Source organism: Rhamphochromis sp. 'chilingali' (genome assembly GCF_963969265.1).
Source record: "Rhamphochromis sp. 'chilingali' genome assembly, chromosome: 5".
Lineage (NCBI taxonomy): Eukaryota > Metazoa > Chordata > Actinopteri > Cichliformes > Cichlidae > Rhamphochromis > Rhamphochromis sp. 'chilingali'.
In genome coordinates, this window is record NC_137932.1 from 25674182 (window position 1) to 25692991 (window position 18810).

Consider the following 18810-nt stretch of genomic DNA (forward strand, 5'->3'; position numbering starts at 1 on the left):
TAAAGCAAAAACAACAAAACACAGGTGAAGTATCAAAAACACAAAAGTCAAATCCAACCAGACACAAATGCAGGTAATAAATTCATTTCTATGTTAAAAAATAAAAAGCATAATATATCTCGGCACATCTGAACATGCAGCATCTATTTAACGAGCAGGTGGAAGCAGCTGCAGCTCCTCGTAGCTTAAAAATGGCTGTAAAACGACATAAATTCACTCGTAGCACAGAAAACATTTAATCACATGTAGTGCTGAGTCATGCTGCTCTGTTGTTACTGCATGTAAACCACAGTGGATGAAACTACGCATCAGTGCAAATTTCTCTGGATACTCACTCAAATTTAAACCTGTTTCAGACTCTGCAACCCTGAGGTCTCACGTGCAAATACTGGCTTTACTCTAGCAAGCAAACATCTCATAAAACTGTTCATGTAAATACAAAAAATAAACACTCTTTTTTTTTAGCTGCAGTACTCTGTGTGTTCCCTTGAAATTGCTACAACACAGTTAAAGCGGAGTTAAAGATTTAGGACAACGACAAAAAGGAGGCACAAAGACAAGCCACCCGTTCAACGCCGTACCAGAACCAACGAGGGGCAGAAAGAGACCGCGAGAGGGTCTCTTTTTTTAGTTTTTTCCTTATATTAATTCTGTCATATTTGCACATTTTGTTTCCCATGAACTTGCCAAATTTCTTTTTTACATTTTCACATTTTGACAGTCTCATACATTTTTACTATTAATTTTGCCACTTTTTCTGGTAAATTTACAACTTTAGCCACATTTTCTGCCTTCGGTGGGCCTAACACACCATCATACACCCGAGCAGCGCGGTGATAACAACATCTCAGCAGCATGCAGCTCACACACTTATACTCCCGCTCACTTCCACTTCACCATCAGAGATCCTAAAGTGACGTAAAAAACTTTCCAGACTCCTCCCTGTTAATTTTTTATTATTATTTTTTTTAATATTTGAAGAGCCTGGCTGGGCTTTAGGTCGTTCTGCGTGCTGACTTGAATCTCTGACACAATCGTTTTTGTTAGACTTGTATAGTTAGGAGAGGAATGAGCACATTTTCAGCTGATTTCTTTAAGATTGGCATTTTAGTGTGACTTTAGAACATGAACTCTGCACTACAGCTGAAGATGAATCTACCATCGTCACCCGTTTCCTCAGATTCATCATCGCATCACATTTATGGCGGTGGAGGCGAGCTGGAGCGCAGCCGGCACCTCAGTTTGAGATGTTAGCGCTGTTGTTGCGGTTCCCGTATTTGTGGTGGATGACCAGCAGCACGACGCCCAGGAAGAAGCAGACGGAGCCCACGGTGATGTAGGCGATGCCCAAGAATGGGTTCTTGCCTCCCATCCAGGAGATGGTGCTCAGGATCATCCGCTTCCTGCCCTCAAAGCTGCGAACAGGGTAATCTGGTTTTATCAGGTTAAAGGTACGACAACCACTTATTTTTCTTTTAAACCTTCATTTAAATTTTATAAGAATCTGTTTCTGTTTTTTTCATGCAGTTTTGCTGTCACGACTTTCACGTTAAGGATACTGTAGTCTACCACTAAGGTGTAGTTTCCTCGGGGGAGGGTGGGGGCCATATTGTTCTTCTTTTGGATGATGCGGTAGAGTTTGCGGAAGGTGGGCAGAGCGGCAGTTCTCATCCACACGATGAAGTCCTCATTGATGAAGCCGTTGTTCTCCGGATCAGTGTCCAGCTCGTACACAGGCCGGTGCCAGTTCACCGGCTTCACTGTTCCTGAAGTGGAAGTGAAAAAAAAAACAAAAATAAAAACGGAATAGACGTTGATGATTATCTTAAAAATGGTCAGAGTTTCTGATATTGTAGCATTACCAGTATTTACTAGTAATATTAGTAACAGAGGATTACTATTAAACAATCAAATATATTAAATAATAAAAATCTATCTAATCTAACCACACAATAAAATATAAAAAGTGTGTTGTTAAATTATAAAAATACAAATATTAAAAACTAATTAATACAATCTAAAAAAAATAAATGTTACTTAATAAAAAAAAACAAAAATGTAAAAAATAAAGGTAAATAAATGCAGAATTTATTTCTGCCAGTCATCAATATTTACTTCTAATCTCATTATGGTGCATGTTACTGCATATTCATTTATTTATTGAGCCACTTTTAGGTTTATGCTTTATTTCAGCTGTTTTATTTCCTGTGTTTATAACACGGAAACAGTGCAGCTCTGTGCACAGGAGAACGAATCCTTTTTTAAGACTTGTCTGCAATAAGAAAAACAGACAGCCTCTCCCTCAGAGAGAGGGAGTGCAGCAGACGTAGCTGACTGGCGATACCTTGAAAAACAGCCGTGAGGTTTGAGTTGGTGCCTACAGGGTTCCTGAACTTCACATGTTTGTCCGTCCACCAGGCAATTCCTGTGGACGTCAGCGGGATCGGGACACTTGTGCCGTTGGGGTCGTTGTAAAACAGCTTCAAAGTGTCTGCAAAGAAAGCAAAGACGGCTGATAAGAGAAACGTGAGTCCTTCAAAGACACGTTCACACAAACTGATCTGTGATGATCTGTGACCATAATCATTTACTAACAGTCATTTTTTTATGTTTTCTTCATTCTCTCTTTGTTGTTAATCTGCAAGAAAAAAAATGGTCTCACCGTTAAACATGCTGTTGGCGATGGCCCCACACGGAGCAATTGGCTTATTATCAATGGAAGCATATGGTTCACACTCCTTGCTGGGCTTCTGTAAAAGACGGAGAAGGAAAAGGTGACGAGAGAGAAGTGGCAGCACGTAGCGCAGCATTTAGAGCTGTAAGCAAGGATATAACCCAGCAACAACCAAGTAGAACTTCCTCTAATGTTGACCGAGGCTGGCTCCAAATGTGACACAGTCCCCACAGACTCCTATGTTAAAAAGTTCAGTTTTAAGGCAAAAATGAGCATGTTTACAGTCAAGATATTTTTAAAAAAAATGCATTTTGGCCTTTCTGGACACTTCATAAAGGTTTTACAGGATGACACCCCTATAAAATTGGGGGCGTAGCTGCTTGGACTGATAGATGTGCTCACACAGGCAGCTTGAACAATGTGTTTGTGCTGCTGTCTGAAGCGTGTTTAATATTATCATCTGACAAACGTTATGTCATCCTCTCCCGTTAAATGTGCTAATGGACCAATGAGGCCCAAGTCTGGGCTCCAGGTTTGGTTCTCCATACTTGTCTTCAAATGTTGAGATCACCACCATGTTTTGGTTTGTTTATTTATTTATTCACCTGTTGCTCTTCGTTTCTTTGACTCATGCCTGAAAATTAGCGTATATATAAAAAACTAAATATGTTTTTGAAATCTAAGTTTTAACTGCATTTAAACCCATTTTCCCTTGTTGTTTTCTTGGTCTGTGACCTAAAACATTTTGTCCTTGATATGAGTTCACCTTCTTTTTCCTGCTTGCCATTGGAGATGAAGCTCCTACCTTGAGGGAATCGATGTTTCCGTTCAGCTGGCTGTCATCTCTTGACTTCACGTAACGTCTGTGATTTTGGTAAAAGTTGGAGAGGCCATAATACATGAAGACGTTGCTCTGTTTGATTGAGAGAAAGATGTGTAAAGGTTAGCTTAATCAAACTGGCTGCCGCTGGGCTGTAGTCCTGGATGCATCTTACCTCGTAAGGCTGATCCAGCTGGAAGGGGATTGTGCAGGTGCAGGACTTCGTGTTGTTCCAGCTGAAGTTCTTTGCACAGTTGTAGCAGGGACTGGACGTGTCATCTCCGGTATAATCGATCTGTAAGCACGAAGAAAATAAATATGATAAATAAATAAAGTTAGCTCAATATATTTCATGATACTGACAGCTTTATTTATTTAAGATATGTGAATGAAGAGATATTCAAGATACAATTATATCATGAATATGAGCGTTTTGGAGAAAATGTCAGTATTAACAGAATCATTTAGCTCAATAAAATGTTTAACCCTGTTTTGGAAGAGCTTTACCAGATAATGATCAAATTGTGTTTGTGCCATTTGATGGGAGTTACACTATGTGGACAAATACAATATTAATGCAATACTCGTGACACAGAAAAATCAGCTCAGTTTACCTCAAACTCCTTGATGTTGTTAGACGTCACGTACAGGCCGATGCCGATGGGGATGAAGATGAGCCCGATGATGAAGAAGGCCGGGAGGACAGTGCCCGCGGTGAGGATGGGCTGCCACGCGGGGAGCCTCTGCTGCTTAAAGGCGGTGTTTTCGGGCTTCTTGTTCCGCAGAGTCCCGCCACCGGGTCCAGACACGGTGATGTGACCGTCCTCGTCTTTGGCGCTGTAACTGGACGCCATCATAACTTCGGATCTGTGATTTATCCAGCTGACCTTAGCAAGCTAACGGGGCTAGCTTCTCGACGACAGTTGTTTTTAAAAGGCGCCGGTCTTAAACGACGTCGTCATTAGCTTGTTGCTAATTTGAGTGTTATTTATGCTAATCAAAGTTCTGTTAGTTCATCTCTAAACCACGGAGAGGCTAGCTAAAAACGGCTAGCACTTCCTTTCCCGGAAGTGTGCAAACAGGTTTGTCAACAACACCCAGTGACGTAACTCTTGTGGTGGCTACTGCTGCATTCAGTGACCGCTGCGGAAACAAAAGATTCAGTCAGTGCTGTATTGAAAGGACACGTGGATTGGTGTAACATAAGAAGATGGAAATCTGTTTAGTATCTAATTACAATTATTTTATTCTACGAGTGATACAGCGATGGTTTTATTATTTCTCGCTGGAATGGCGAATAATTGTTTTCAATTTCCAAAGATGAGATTAAGATGTACGTGAATCACCTAAAGGCATCGTTATTAGTCATACAACGTCCAAAAATCAGAAATAAATAAGTTTCATTTCACTGCTAGTAGAATTTTATTGACAGATTTAATTCTATCAACATAAAGAAGTTCTTCACTGAGAATATCCGTGTGTGTGAATAAAGTCTCAGAAAGCCATCACGTAGGCTTCAAACAGCATACATCATGTATATTGAAAAAGAATAACAAAAAGCGAGATGTTCAAGGATTCGAATTGAAATTTCCAAGCACTGTTTGCATATGTTCACATCCACATAAATAATATGGCAAATAAACCATCAGAGACACTGTATGTCATTCATTATCTTCATGTCCAACTGCAGGATATTCAGCAACTTTCAAAACATGTTTGTTTGTTTTGTTTTTATTTCATTTCATATATGTTTTAAAACTGATTTAGCAAAAAAAAGAAAAGAAAAACTTCTTCTTTCCACTGTTCCCTTTAAGGGTCACCTCAGTGGATTACCACAGTGCCTCTACATCATCCCATCTCATCCTATCATTCCCTTTCACACCAATCCTCTGTATGTCCTTTTTCACTACATCCATGAATCTTCTCTGAAACCTTCCTCTGCTCCTGCCTGGCAATACAGACTAAAATTGTTAACGATTTGATGCCTAATAATCATAAATGTAACTTCAAAAGCCTCAAATGTGTTTTAAACTTTTGAATATTTGTCATTTAAAATGTATTAAAGCAGGTAAAACAGCGTGCCAGTACACCTCACTGGGTTGAGCAGATACAAATAAGCCACAAGGCGATTGCCAAGCCCCACATCTGAATTAACTGAGTGTTTTCCCACTCCTCTCTCTCCTGGCTTCCCTGTTATAATAAAGGATAAAAAGCCCCCAAATAATAATAATTCCATTTTATGGTGTTAATTTATTCCACTAATGGAAGGTGTTTGTTTGTGAACACAAAGGGGGGGGAATGGGAATCATCAGAAGTGGGAGGTGTGACTGTTTGCATCATGTACTGAAGCTTCTGATTTTTTTTTCTTTTTGTTTTTGTTGTTAAAAGTCTCCCATCATCTTCACCATTCTTCATGGCTCAGCGGTGCCAGTTTACTGTGCCAGCATCCATCAGTGAACCTGTGGTGGAAAACACACAGACAAGAAAACCTTCATTTGAGCCATCACGCTCCCCTTAGACAGCTCATCAACTTTAGAGCAGTAGGCAGTTTCATATGTATAAAAGATTTTAGAAATGAAACAGAGATTTGCTTTCGTCCGAGCTTTACCTCTAACTTGTTTTAAACTTACAGCTTACATAAATGAAACCATTTACTTCCTGTTCGACTTGTAACTTAATGAAGATAAAGGAAGTGATTATTTTGTAGTTATAGTGACAGTTATTATATTTATTCAGTTATTATATTTACATGAAGAAAGGGTCTACTTAGAACAGGACCTGGACTGAATGGATGGATGGATGGATGGATGGATACTGTTCACTGTGTCTCTTGTCTCTTTGTCTTCCACAGCTATATGTTTAGCACCCATCAGCAGATGCAGCTCTCTGCGTGTTTTTTGTGTATTTTTTTATCTATTATCGTGTTTGGTTTTGTCAATTTTGTCTTTTGTCAGCATCAGTTGCTTGTAAATGTGCTTCATAAATAAAGTTGTTTTGAGTTACTGAATACTTCACATGTGCACAGGGTGTGAGAAGATCAATCAGTAGAAGCAAATACAGGAGGACAAATATCTGAAAAATGAGCACAGCACAATATCCGTGAGTGCATCTCTATCTCCGTCTTAGGTAACAACATCGAAAATGCATCCTGCTCTCTTTGGCATGAAAATATTGTCACCTTGATCTAAAGTCTGGAAAAACAGTAAACATTCCTCATCTGCACTAAAGCGGTGCAGTGACTTTGCTGCAGGCTATAATAGCACACATCAGAGTGAGTGAAACACGCTATATAACAGGAGGCCAGACTCTTGTCCCACCCTGCTTTCTGGGTTACTGAGGAGTGCAACAAATCAGCTGTATGGGTGCTTACTTGCATAAATGGAAGTGCACAAATTGCACCTACACTGGGCCTTTAAAGGGGCTACCTGTTAGACTCCGGATTGGTTTTAAAAGCCGCTGTATTGCTTCAGACTAGCTCTCGCTCTTTTTCAATTCTTGACCATTTTATTTGTATCATCCTATTATGATAATAAGTCTGTTAATCAGGAATGGCTGTGGCTCAGCGGGTGATCTACTGAAGGTTGGTTGTTCAATCCCTGGTATCCTTGGGCACGATACTGAACTCTCAGTTCTTCCTGATGTGCTCATCAGAGTGTGAATATGTGTGAAAGGGTGTGAAAGATGTGTAAAGGGCTCCAAGTGCTCAAATAGAGTAAATAAAGCACTTTATAAAAACCAGTCCATTAAATCAAGTGACAATATATATACTGAGGAATCTGTCAATTTTTTATCTGTTTTATTCGAGTGTAGCCTGGATATAGTTGGATATATTATATAAATCTAGTTATAAATGAGTAAAAGAAGACACAATCAGATGAGTCCGAGCTGTAAATGATTGTTAGTTGTTAGACACTGTAATGGCCGGCCCACTCCCGGCAGTTTTTCAGCTCTGCAGCTGGACTGCAGCAGAAAAGTCCCGCATGTCGGTTCTGAGCAGTTTTCTCTGAGGAGTGTGCCCGGCTCAGCCCAGCTATGATTTTCATAATCCTGTTCAGCCTCTGATGTTGTTCCCAGAAAGGACTTGATCCCCCCCAAATCTCTAAGCAGCAGGCTCTGTGATTGATCATGTTTACCCTTCTGTTTTCCAGCTGCAGTCTTTAATATCCTGCCATCTTCCTCTTTCCTCCTTACATCAGCATATCTCACACTCTCCATCTTCCTGAATCACTCTAATTAAGTGGTAGCACAGTTGCTTGTTCATATCACCGCATCTCTCCACATCTCCTGACAGATTACACAATCAGCAGGTAATTGTGTTGGCTGTTTTGTTCAGCCTGCGCTGAGACAATCATTAGAGGAAGCGTGAGGCTGCTGCTGCCTCACTGAGGCAGTTTAGAGATGTCAGATTTCTAAATGTGATCAGTTTGTTGCTGAAGTGAATCTCAACTCAGTCGGTTTATGTGCACTTGTCCACAAGAGGGAGGTGAACGTTCACAATGTGGACTAACGCTCACAGGTCTGTGTGGAAACCATTCTGAATAATGGCCAGCAGGGGGCGACTCCTACGATTAGAAAGAGAAGTCAGTGAGAAATGGGTCGACTTCACCCAGCTGAACACTTTCCTGATGAGTTTATGATCTCAGCTGCTATTTATATATGATGCTCATTTAGTAAATGATCCCATTAGAGCCAAACTGACTCACAGGTCGCCAACTCATGATGTACCTTGTCCCTCTGTTGCCACGGTACCAATATTTACATCATACAACTCAATAAATCCCTTTACCAGGTAACTTCAATTATCTTTAGTGTCTAAATTTTATTCTTGTTTTTCTTTACTTCTCAGGCTGAGGTCCACATGCATCTGTCCAACTGCTCACATTCTCAAATGCACTTTAGTTGAAACCGGAATAAGAAACCATTACTCTGCACACCTGTGATGAAGGCAAAATCCAGGCTACTTAAAGGTGAGGAGTACAAATATCTTACATGAAATGAATTTTTACTTCTATACAGGATGTGGAATCAAGTTCAGAGAATTAGTTTTCATGGTTTCCCGGGAGTGCTCTGGGAAGCAGCACGGGCACCACGCAGTCACAAAGATGGAAGTTACGAAGCAAAGCCGTACTTGGTTCAGAGATAAATAGTTTTTATTTTGGTGCGTGTCACAAACAATTCACAGTCAGCGCCTTGGTCACCAGAAACCTCCATGAGCTGCGGTGAAATAAACACATGCTATAAAAATACGATGATGACATTAAAAATCTGAACCATCTATGAAGGAGCGGCGAGATGGAGTTAATCAAATCAGCAAAGCTTTCTCGTGCAGTTAACCGGCCGTTCAAATGACATGAATATTATCTGAAAACATGAGTGGTAGCACATTAAATGATGTTTGTAAAGCTAAGCTGTGGTAAAAGGCAACATCACACACAGTCCCATGGTGAATGCACACAGATGTGTTCTGCGTCTCTATTCTGGCAGCAGATTTGGGGATTTGGTGGTGAACCGGCACTCAGCTCTTTCCTGCTGCTGCAGAGGCCAAGCCACACACAGTCGGCTTCCTCAGCTCGATTTTCATCGCGTGGCTCTCGGCCCGTGACTCTAACCTTGTCACCGTGGACACGCCCAGGACCGCTTTGCTGCTTGGTTTCATACCTTTTGACACAGGGATCCGTGTTGCGGTGCTCCGACTGTACTGCACATCTGCACTGGGCTACAAAAAGAAGAAGAAGAAAAAAAAAAAAAAGACAAAAGCCAGCATGAGACAGAGACAAGGATCTTTTAATCGTTTTATTAACTGTGTCACTGATTTCACTGAAGCAGGGATGGTGAGAATGTGAGCTCCCCAGTAAGCATGCTTTTGGTGGCTCTGATACACGATCAGTGGACTGAGTGATGGTGGGTCATTTCGGGGAAAGGGGAGAAACTCCTAACGACTAGGTACATAAAGCACCGTATTTTTCGGACCATAAGGCGCACCGGATTATAAGGTGCATCAAGCGAAACAAAACAGTCAGATAAGTCAAACTTTACTCAACTCATTCTTCTTGCTTCGGTCCGTTTACAGCATCCTGCCACGAGATTGCATTTGTCCCCAACCATCGGGAACCCTCACGTTATTGCGTTAAAAGTTAGCGTTCGGTCTCCAGCTTCCCTGCGTTTATGTTATGCTAATATAGCTAGTGATCACGTAGCACATCATTATATACCAGCTAGCCCAACTTCAGTAACCATACAACTGTTACTGCCGTTTAGTTTTCTGTCTTTATTTATGTTGGAAGTGATAGTGAGCTGTACGTTTTAATTTTTTCAGAAATCTCTCAGTCAGGACATGGTATATCATGTTTAGGTGGAAACTAGCAAGCTAACCTCCTGCCAACTTCTAACCCCATTAAATTTAATAAATTCTGTTTTTATGGATGCCTGGATGTTAAACTTCATTGTTACACCTGTTAACGAAGCAACGCTTATCATTTTAATCAAAGATGAAAGAATTTACAGTTTTTAAATCTCAGTGATGCCGCTGTGTTCGTTTGACTTTGCGACCTGAAACGGATGGAGTTTTGTACCCAGAGTACTCCGCGAGGCTCCTGACTACGGTAGCCATAATGCTCTGACAATCCATCAAGCTTACCAAAGTTGTACTAAAACATTCGAGGTCAGTAAGCGCAACCAGCATTCATACATAAGGCGTACCGGATTATAAGGTGGACTGTTGATTTTTGAGAAAATGATAAAATTTTAAGTACACCTTATAGTGCGGAAAATACAGTACACTGAAGTTTGTATTGCTTTGTGATAACTTTTCCATTTCTGTTATATTATGAAATTATGTAGTTCACTGCTGCTGGCGTTCATCATTCTGCACCTCTGGGCCAAAAAAATAAATAAAATCAAGCCCAAGTACCAGAAAGCTGCAGTTCCTGTAGTGACCACTTGAGGCTGGCTCTAACGGTGAGTCACTCAGACGCAAAGGTTAAAATAAGAACTACTAACACACCCATTTAAACTGTCCAAAGGTTTAATTATGCATATTTAAGGGAGTGGTTTGGTTGTACTTAAATACACTCTTAGGAATCAGCTGTTGCGTTTTTAGCATCGTTAAATATTAGTTTTTTCTTTGTCCATCAGTTATCGGGATCTTCTTTGTGTCTCAGTTGTACAGATGTACTGTTTTCTTACCGATTCTTTATGTATAAATCCTAATTTAAACATTTATTGATATCTTTTCAGGTAAAGTTGTTTAGCAGTTTAACCTGAATGTCCACAAAACCTGATTTTCACCTGAATGTATTGATTTGACCAAATCAGCGCTTACTGGACCTTTTCGCACCAGTTTGTTAGGGTTATGTTGAGGTGACTTTGGTAAATGTAAATCTTAAGTGCTCAAAAGTCAAACCTTCAGTGCTCAGTAGCTGCTTTAACTTAGTTTGAAAAAGTGAACTTGTCAGTTTGTAAATTTATGCTTGTGTAGGAAAAGCCTCTCTACAGTGTTGAGCAGTTCTGGGTAAAGCATTCTGGGGTTAGTTCAGATTATATATTCACAAATTCAGTGTTTAATACCTGGACAGAGTGCTATCTAGGAAGCACAGACCACCTGTTTTCATTTTGAAACATTTCAGAAGCAACTGAAACGTAAAAAACAATTGAAACACTTCAGCCATTGCTGGAAACAAAGAGGAAGATATTCATGCCTCTAGGTTTGTATTCAGGGAGAGAGACAGATGGAGGTCATTAGAGCTAATGATCTCACCACTGACTGCGTCGGCCTGGAGGCGGCCGAGGTGATAGGCGTGATCGTTATGCTGCTTGTCATTTTGCTCGGAGTGGTTTTCCCCGCTTGGCGTGGAGAGCGGAGAACTGTTCCCGTTTCTCTGCTTTCTGAACTCAGGCCAGTTGGCCTGAGTGTCAGCACAGGACTGCTGCAGGCCTCAGATGGCCTCTTAAACTGTGGACCCAGGTGGATGTGGATCTTGTTGTCCTCCGTTGTGATGATGTTGCTGTTGTATTTCCTGACAGGTGCAGTTCCAGGCTGCTTCTCTGGGGTCACCTTGATTACTGTGCAGCCTGTGGAAACTTCGTGAGGCTCAGATAAAGCACACGCTTCAGCCACAGGGGTGGTGCTGACCGTGATGATGGACACTGGTGACTGATGGCTGCTCCCACCATTCCTCTCTGGACTCTTTGCTCTGGAGATGGTGGTGATTGTGACAGGAGATTTGGCTCGATTGAGACCTTCCATTCCGTCACAGGTTTTGGTCTTTGAGGTCACGGTCGTGGGTTTAGGGACGATTGTGATGCGGGGTTTCTGAAGACCGAGAGTCGGGATGATGGTGGTGCTGGAGAAGAAATCTTCAGCTCGAGGGCTGGTGATCTCCAAGGTGGCAGTGCTGTTCCCGTGATCTGGGGTCACTCTGATATGAAGTGGCTGACCCGGTTTTTGGGACATGGTTGCCTCCGGTGGATGAAGCAAAGAGACCCCGTGGATCTTCTCAGGAGTGGTCTGCGTGATTGTGATGGCCTCCTTCTTTTTCATCCAGGGTATCCAAGACTTTTTGGCTCCAAGTTCCGCTGAAGCTGGAGGGTATCGTTCGAGAACTGTTGGCTTCTTGAGACTGTGTTGCCTGAGGTTACTCATCAAGTGGTTCTCCTCAAGAACTGATTTCCGGATAAAGCCCGCTGCCGTCTCGTCCTCTGCGGGCTCGCTGGCCATCATATCTGTCTGGACGGCTGTGGAGGTAACCGGGACATCCACCATCCTCCTGCCATTCATGCTTGGCCTCAAGGCACGACTGTACCGCTTGGCAGCTTCAAGCTCCTTGTTGAGGTTCTGCATTTCTTGGCTCATGCTCTTATTCTTCTCTTCCTCCTCCATAAATCTCTGCTGGAGGACAGAGAAGTCAACCTGCAGCTGGGAGAGCTGGTCCTCTTTGTTCATCAGCTCGTGGATTTTCTCCTTTAAAGCCAGAACATCTGCCTGCAGATCTTTGGTTTTGGCCTCCTCCATCTTGCAGCGAATTCTCAGCTCAGCCTCAGGACTCATGACTTCTCCTTTCTCTATGGCTTTGTTTCGGGCAATCTGACTTTTCATCTCTTCCAGAAGCTTTGATAGAGCATTTGCTTTATCCTGCTCTGTCCTGAATTTCTTTTCAAGCAGATCATACTCATCTTCAGTTTTCATCAAATCGCCCTCAACCACCTCAAGATGTTTGAGCCGGCTCTTCAGTCTTTCGATTTCTAGCGTGAGCTCTGTTACTTTGTTATCCTCTTCTGGATTTTGGTTATTTTCCTTGCTGGCCCGCTTTCTCTGCATTTCCCTCTCCGTTTCCTCAAGTCTGTCTATCGTCATCTTCATCCCACTCAGCTTGCCATTTAGCTCCCTACACTTTTCCTCTTCACCTGCCAGTTTATTCTTTAACTCATCTCTCTCTTTGGTAAGCGTCGTCACCTGGATCTCCATCTCCGATTTGTATTTCAGAACTTTTTTGCTCTCCTCTATCAGCTTCTCTGTGACCTCTGTCACCTTCCCCTGCTCTGCTTTGAACATCTTACTTAAATCATCACTTTTCAGCTCTTCCTGTTTGAGTCTTTCTGCCATGTTTTTGCGTTCATCTACCAGAATAACCGTGAAGGACTTCAGCTTCATGAGCTCGTCTTTAAGGGCCATTTCCGCTTTTTCGAACTTTGACTCTGAGGACTCGAGTTCCTTCATCCGGGTTTTCACCATCTCCAGCTCACCGGCCAAATCCTTCACGACACGTCTCTCTTTTTCCAGGTTTGCGTGAAGCTGTGAGCACTCCGTTTTGCTCCTGTTAAAGATTGCCTCCAGTTTCTCCAATTCAGCCATTCTCTTCTGGAGTTTCTCAACTTCCAACTTCAGCTCCTTGCTGTGGTTCTCCTCTTCCTGCAGCTTCTTCCTCAGCTCCCTGCACTGAGTCTCTGTTTTGGTAATCTCCTCATCTTTGCCCTCCATCTCCAACACTTTCTTACGCAGATTCTCCAGCTCGGCCATGAGTGAAGAGTTCCCACACTCTCCTTTGCTGATCTTCTCCCTCAGCTCCTGCAGGTCCTCCTCTGATTTCTGCAGGACTTTGTTGCTCTCTTCCAGCTCTTCAATCTTGCGTGTCAGTCCAGCCAGCTTCAGCCTCAGCTGCCGGCTCTGGGACTCCTGGTTCGCCAGCTTGGCGGTCATCTCCTCATGCTCCTGTGTGAACTTTGCTGCTCTCTGCTCTAGCTCGGCCTCCAGCTTTAGGACCTTCTGGCTGCTTTCCTTGGCGGTGTCGCTGACAGACGCCAGTCGCTGCTCTTTTTCCTGAAGCTTCTGAGTGAGATCCTGGATCTTCTGGCTCTGCTGGTCGATCTGCTCAATGTGCAGCTGTCGCTCGTCTACCAACATCAGGGCAAAGGACTTGAGCTTCACCAGCTCTGCTCTGACCTTCTCTAGCCTTCTGCTGTGCTCCTTGTCCTTACGAGCCTGGTAAGCCTTCTCCTGCTCCAAAAGCCTTTTGAGTCTGAAAAACAAAGACAGTGAAAGATCTTAGTTAATCTCTGCTAAAAAAAATTTTTTTTGGAGCACTTGCTTTCATGGACCAAATGTGAATTGTTTGTTTAAAAAAAAAGAAGAAAAAAAAAAAGCCAATTCAATTGTAATATTCTTGGGATGGTAGTCCAAAAAGATCCAAGTGCATGAATGCCAGCTATGAGATGGCAGTTTAGATTTGGCAATTTAATTTTTCAGTAAGTTACTACATTGGGTTTACACTTTTTAAATGTAGTTTGTTTCCTTAAAAACAATAATTTATTATTATTATTATTATTATTATTATTATTATTATTATTATTATTATTATTATTTCAAATGTGTACACATGTAAACACATCTATGGGGAATATATAAGATGTTCTTAAGAGGCATTATAAAACACACTCACAGACATCCCCGTCATACGGACATGCAAGTCTCAAGCATTATCTGCATCTCCTAAAGCTTGTATTTCTGATCAAATAGATAATTTGTCATTTGTATATTGTACTTTAGTTTTGTAAGTGCACAATATTGTTTTTAGTTAGGTTTTTTGTTTCTCGAAAGTGAGAAAAATATGGTTTTTTTAAGTCTACTTTTAGTTATGAATTCATTTTTTCATGTCATTTTATTCCAGGATTGTTTTAACTCCGCGAGTTTGTAAAGTAGATCAAGTCGAGTAAAACTTTTCCTTTTGATAACAAACATTTTCCATTCTATGTGGATACATTTTCACCTCATCGCCCCTAAAAATTACAAACTAATAGTTGCCTTTAATTTTTATTTTGAACACAGTTTGCAAAGACGGGAAGATAAATGGAGCAATTTCACAGATTTAAAAATGGCATCAGCACAGCACTGCACAGTGGCCTACAAAACTGAGAACTGAGCTTTTATTTGTAGATGTTTAACTGATCTCTGCATGAGTCCCTGCAGGTCTGAGAAAGACGCTTTACAGCAGTTACATAAGACACTGGGATACATCAGCTGAGCTCTGGATCAAAAAACAAACTTCCAACCTCTACGCATACACCTTCACAGCTTTATCCTCCAGGGTCAAAAACTTCTTCCCCTCCAAACTGAACTTACCCACCGGCTGGGCTGCAGTGCTTGCTGATCCATCTCTGAGGGTGTTTTTAAAAGTAGCAGCCAGACTGCAGCTCAGCGTCTCCTGGGGGGGTCAGAGAGGGAAGGGAAGGAAGGAGGGGCCCCAACTCCACTGGAAATTAGGCATCACATTCCAAACAGCTCATTGGAGGACAATGAGAAAGGTGGATGTCGTGCTAAACAGCACTGCTCTGCTGGATGGTGATGTCATCCACCCATCCATATATGGACACAGAGGCCCTGCCCTTGTTTGGACACCAAAGTGGGGGGAGGAGGAAAGGCTCAAATCTTCTTCACTGTTTTGCTTTCCCTCTGGGGAAGGAGGCACGACTAGACAGCAGGTGACATGACTCACGTAACGTGTCCACTTTCAAGTTCAGATTTCTTTTTCCTCATCTTTACTTTGGCTCCAGTTTTAACCCTCTGCTACCCACCATGCAGCCCTGCAGCATTTCCACAGAAACAAGACAACAATGCAAGGCGGGAGTTTTTGTTTGGGAGAGGACAATGCCAGAGTTGCACAGCCTTTCTCATTATAATCCCCTGGTATCGTGCAAAGCGAAAGGACATAGATATAATAATATATTTCTCCATAGTGGCTAAAGGGTGGGTGTGGGTGTGTGTGTGTTCCAGACAGAAAAGGCCTGTGGTTTGCACTGCAGAGGCTGCTAAATGAGCCAAATATGAGCAGTGCAAAGAGCTAACAGATGCTTACAGCTCTTCATTATTCCAAATGCATGTGATACATAAATACCACAGGAACAAGAAGCCACACTGTACAGTAACTGCCTGTGTTTTGTGGCTTCGATACTTACACTTTTGTTGGATGTTTGTAATTTAGAGATCTGGGAAATTGCTTTCTCAGCTTTGTATTTTAAATGAATAAAAACCATGAATGTAATCTTTCTTTTTAAGTTCAGAAAAAGCAAATGCCTATCCTGCCATTCAGTGTAGGAAATACTAGAGGAAAATGAGGAAGTACTCTCATGTGATTAGGGATTAATATCACCAAGGACTTTTTAATAAGTTCTGCTCAAAGAGCTGATGCGTTATCAATTTCTCACCGAGATGTCCCTCAGCCATCTGAGAGATACAGTCTCTCTGGTCACTGCCACCAGGCCTCATCCCACCTCAACATGCCTAAAATACCTCACCTGGGAGGTGTCCCGGTCAGATGCTGAACCACCTCCGCGGGTACCTTAAAGTAAAATAGGAGATCTACTCTGAGCTTCTGACCCGGTGTCTAAGGAGGAGTCCAGACATCCTTGACAGGAAGCATGCTCACATCCACAGTCTCGTTCTTACAGTCACTGGAAACATTCAATAACCAGTAAAAACCAAAGCTTCACCTTCAACGCAGCATTCGCATCATTACAGACTCTGCACCAATTCCTCAAATCCAAACATCTGGCAAGCAAATGTTTATTAAGGTTTAATTCTTTTTAAAATTCGCTTTTTTAAATAAATCTTGGTAAAATACAAAACCACATTTTGTAAGATTTAAAAAAAAAAAAAAAAAAAAAAAAAAAAACTGAGCCCATAAAGTTTTTACTGAAGGCCAGAGACTAAGAGCTCAAGTCTTTTTACAACGTCTGCCTAGTTCAAGACACTTCTGCCTTCACTTTTCACCTCCATCTTTTTGACCATCTGTGGTTAGCGAGCATAGCAATCCTGCTGCCAATGTTAGCTAAGAGCTCCACTCAGGTTTGAAGTGTCACTTCACCTGCTGTACCCCAGTATATGAAAAGCCCTGGTTTTAACCATCTTGGGAGTTTCCACTGCTTTGAACATCCATTTAGATATCAACCATCTATCCTGAGCCTACATGAGAAAAGCTCTGAGGCTTTTACACCATTTAGACTTAAAACAAATTTGTTTCAGATTAAAATCGTACCACGCATTCAAAAGTGCAGCTTTTGAATGCGTGTTTGCACATTAAAATTCTTCCCTTCCTCCCAAATTTTACTCTGATTGCTCCCCCATGCTCACAGGACACAGTATCTGTCATTGCTGCCTTGTTGGCAGATGATGGCTCTGCAGAAAGCCTCTCTCTGTGTTTGGGTCTATTCATAGCCTCAGCACTAACCGAAGCCTGTCACAGAGAAGGAAGAGAGCCCCAAACAACCATAAACCAGAGCATGGCTGAGCCCACAGCAAACATCGGGCCAGGAGATGCTGATCTCAAGCTAATAATAGTTGCAGTAATTACCATTAACGTGCTGAACAGACGCGTCAACAGGCACGCTTTGATACAGAGGAGGCACAGTTCATGTTCTGACACAAACTGGAAAATCTCCACCACTGTGAAATTACAGAGAATCAAACCTACATTTTTCTAAAGACAAGCCTGATTTATCGGTCAAAACGTCGATGTCTCAAACCACATTAACCCATAACCACACTGGGCTCAGGGCCCTCTGGGTGGTCATGACAAAAACTGACAAATCCATGTTGCCGAGACTGTTGGATTCCCCCATCAGGAATCGATGCAGATCGACGATATTATATGGATAACAGTTTTCCCCTTCATCAAAGCCACTGAAATTTGTATTTCTATAGTACATACCAGTCATGATGACAAGTCGTTTCCATAAATACATTTTAAAAAAATTAATGAAAATCATCCAGCAGGCAACAGGTCAAAACAAGAGCTGGAGCTTGGATTCTGTGAGGTAAAGTTAACTTTTACATCACAACCTTTTGGACATTTCTTCCTTCATTAGTTAATAAACATTTGGTTGGTTGCAGCCCTGGTTTGTTTTATTTTAGCCAAATGAATTAAATTTATTGCTTAGATCAAGTCTCTAAATGGCAGGTTTTTCGGCAAAACACTCAGCCGTAGCTCAAAGTAAATGGATGTAAACCCTGCTGGTGCACTGTGGTGGACATGTTTTCATTGAAGGATCTTAGCTTGTTTTTGGTGGGGGCCTTCCAGAGTCAACAGATTCATAAGCTGGTCTCTCGACACTTATTTTGTGTAGCTGTAGTGGTCTGTGACCGTTGTTACGCAAACAGAGCCTTGTAATCGGCCAGCGGGATCTCTGCTGGGAATGACATCATCAGGGTCGACATGTTGGTGATGCGAATCCACACGCTTACTGCAGCCAGCAGGAATGTGTTATCAGAGCAAGGGGAGAGGTGAGATCAGGGCGACGTTAGAGACACAGAGTCTGAAAACTTCCTAACGACCATGAAACTGAACCAACAGCTCTCTAAAAAAAAAATTGAATACACCTGAACATCTTCACTGTTATACTTCAGGTCTGTCCTTCAACCTGCAGACCACTGAGCAGGCACCACTGCTTCAGAGTTTAATTCATTTAGATGGTCTTTTCTCTTTTTTTGAGCCATATTCTGTTTACTTGAATGTTAATTTGCAGTAACATTCACTCTCTTTTAGGTCTCCTCCTCCACCATTTTCTGAGAAAACCAACAGTTAAATCAGTTTATCAGCTACAAACCTAAGTGAATCAGGTTTTTATGACTTTTCCTTTAACCTGCTGCATCTTAAGGAAGCTGATGAGAAAAAAGTGAATGAGGAAGAAAAAAAAGGAATGGAAAAGCCCCACAATAATGAAGACAGCCAGTATCACACATATTTATGATTCTTAAACCATCACTGAAAATATGAAAGCAAGCAGAAAGATGCTGCTATGAGCCATGCAGACAGATCTGAGACTCGGT

At 41.9% G+C, this 18810-nt stretch overlaps 2 protein-coding genes across 2 annotated transcripts in view; both read right to left on the reverse strand.

Moving 5' to 3' along the window:
* On the reverse strand, positions 1–4589 carry LOC308396870 (cell cycle control protein 50A-like). Its single transcript, XM_080882504.1, has 7 exons — positions 4109–4589; positions 3670–3789; positions 3480–3587; positions 2663–2750; positions 2345–2491; positions 1560–1766; positions 1–1431 (listed from the first exon to the last, which is right to left on the reverse strand). The coding sequence occupies exons 1-7, from the start codon at positions 4349–4351 to the stop codon at positions 1238–1240; spliced, it is 1107 nt and encodes a 368-aa protein (XP_080738630.1). The 5' UTR covers positions 4352–4589; the 3' UTR covers positions 1–1237.
* A 4045-nt stretch (positions 4590–8634) lies between these two features.
* The window catches only part of filip1b (filamin A interacting protein 1b), a 49822-nt gene continuing 39646 nt past the window's right edge, over positions 8635–18810 (reverse strand). The window contains exons 5-6 of the mRNA XM_080882038.1: positions 11251–14008; positions 8635–9210 (exon numbers count right to left, since the gene is read on the reverse strand). Coding sequence (XP_080738164.1) covers positions 9010–9210; positions 11251–14008 — 2959 coding nt within the window. The 3' untranslated portion in view covers positions 8635–9009. The remainder of the gene's footprint in view (positions 9211–11250; positions 14009–18810) is intronic.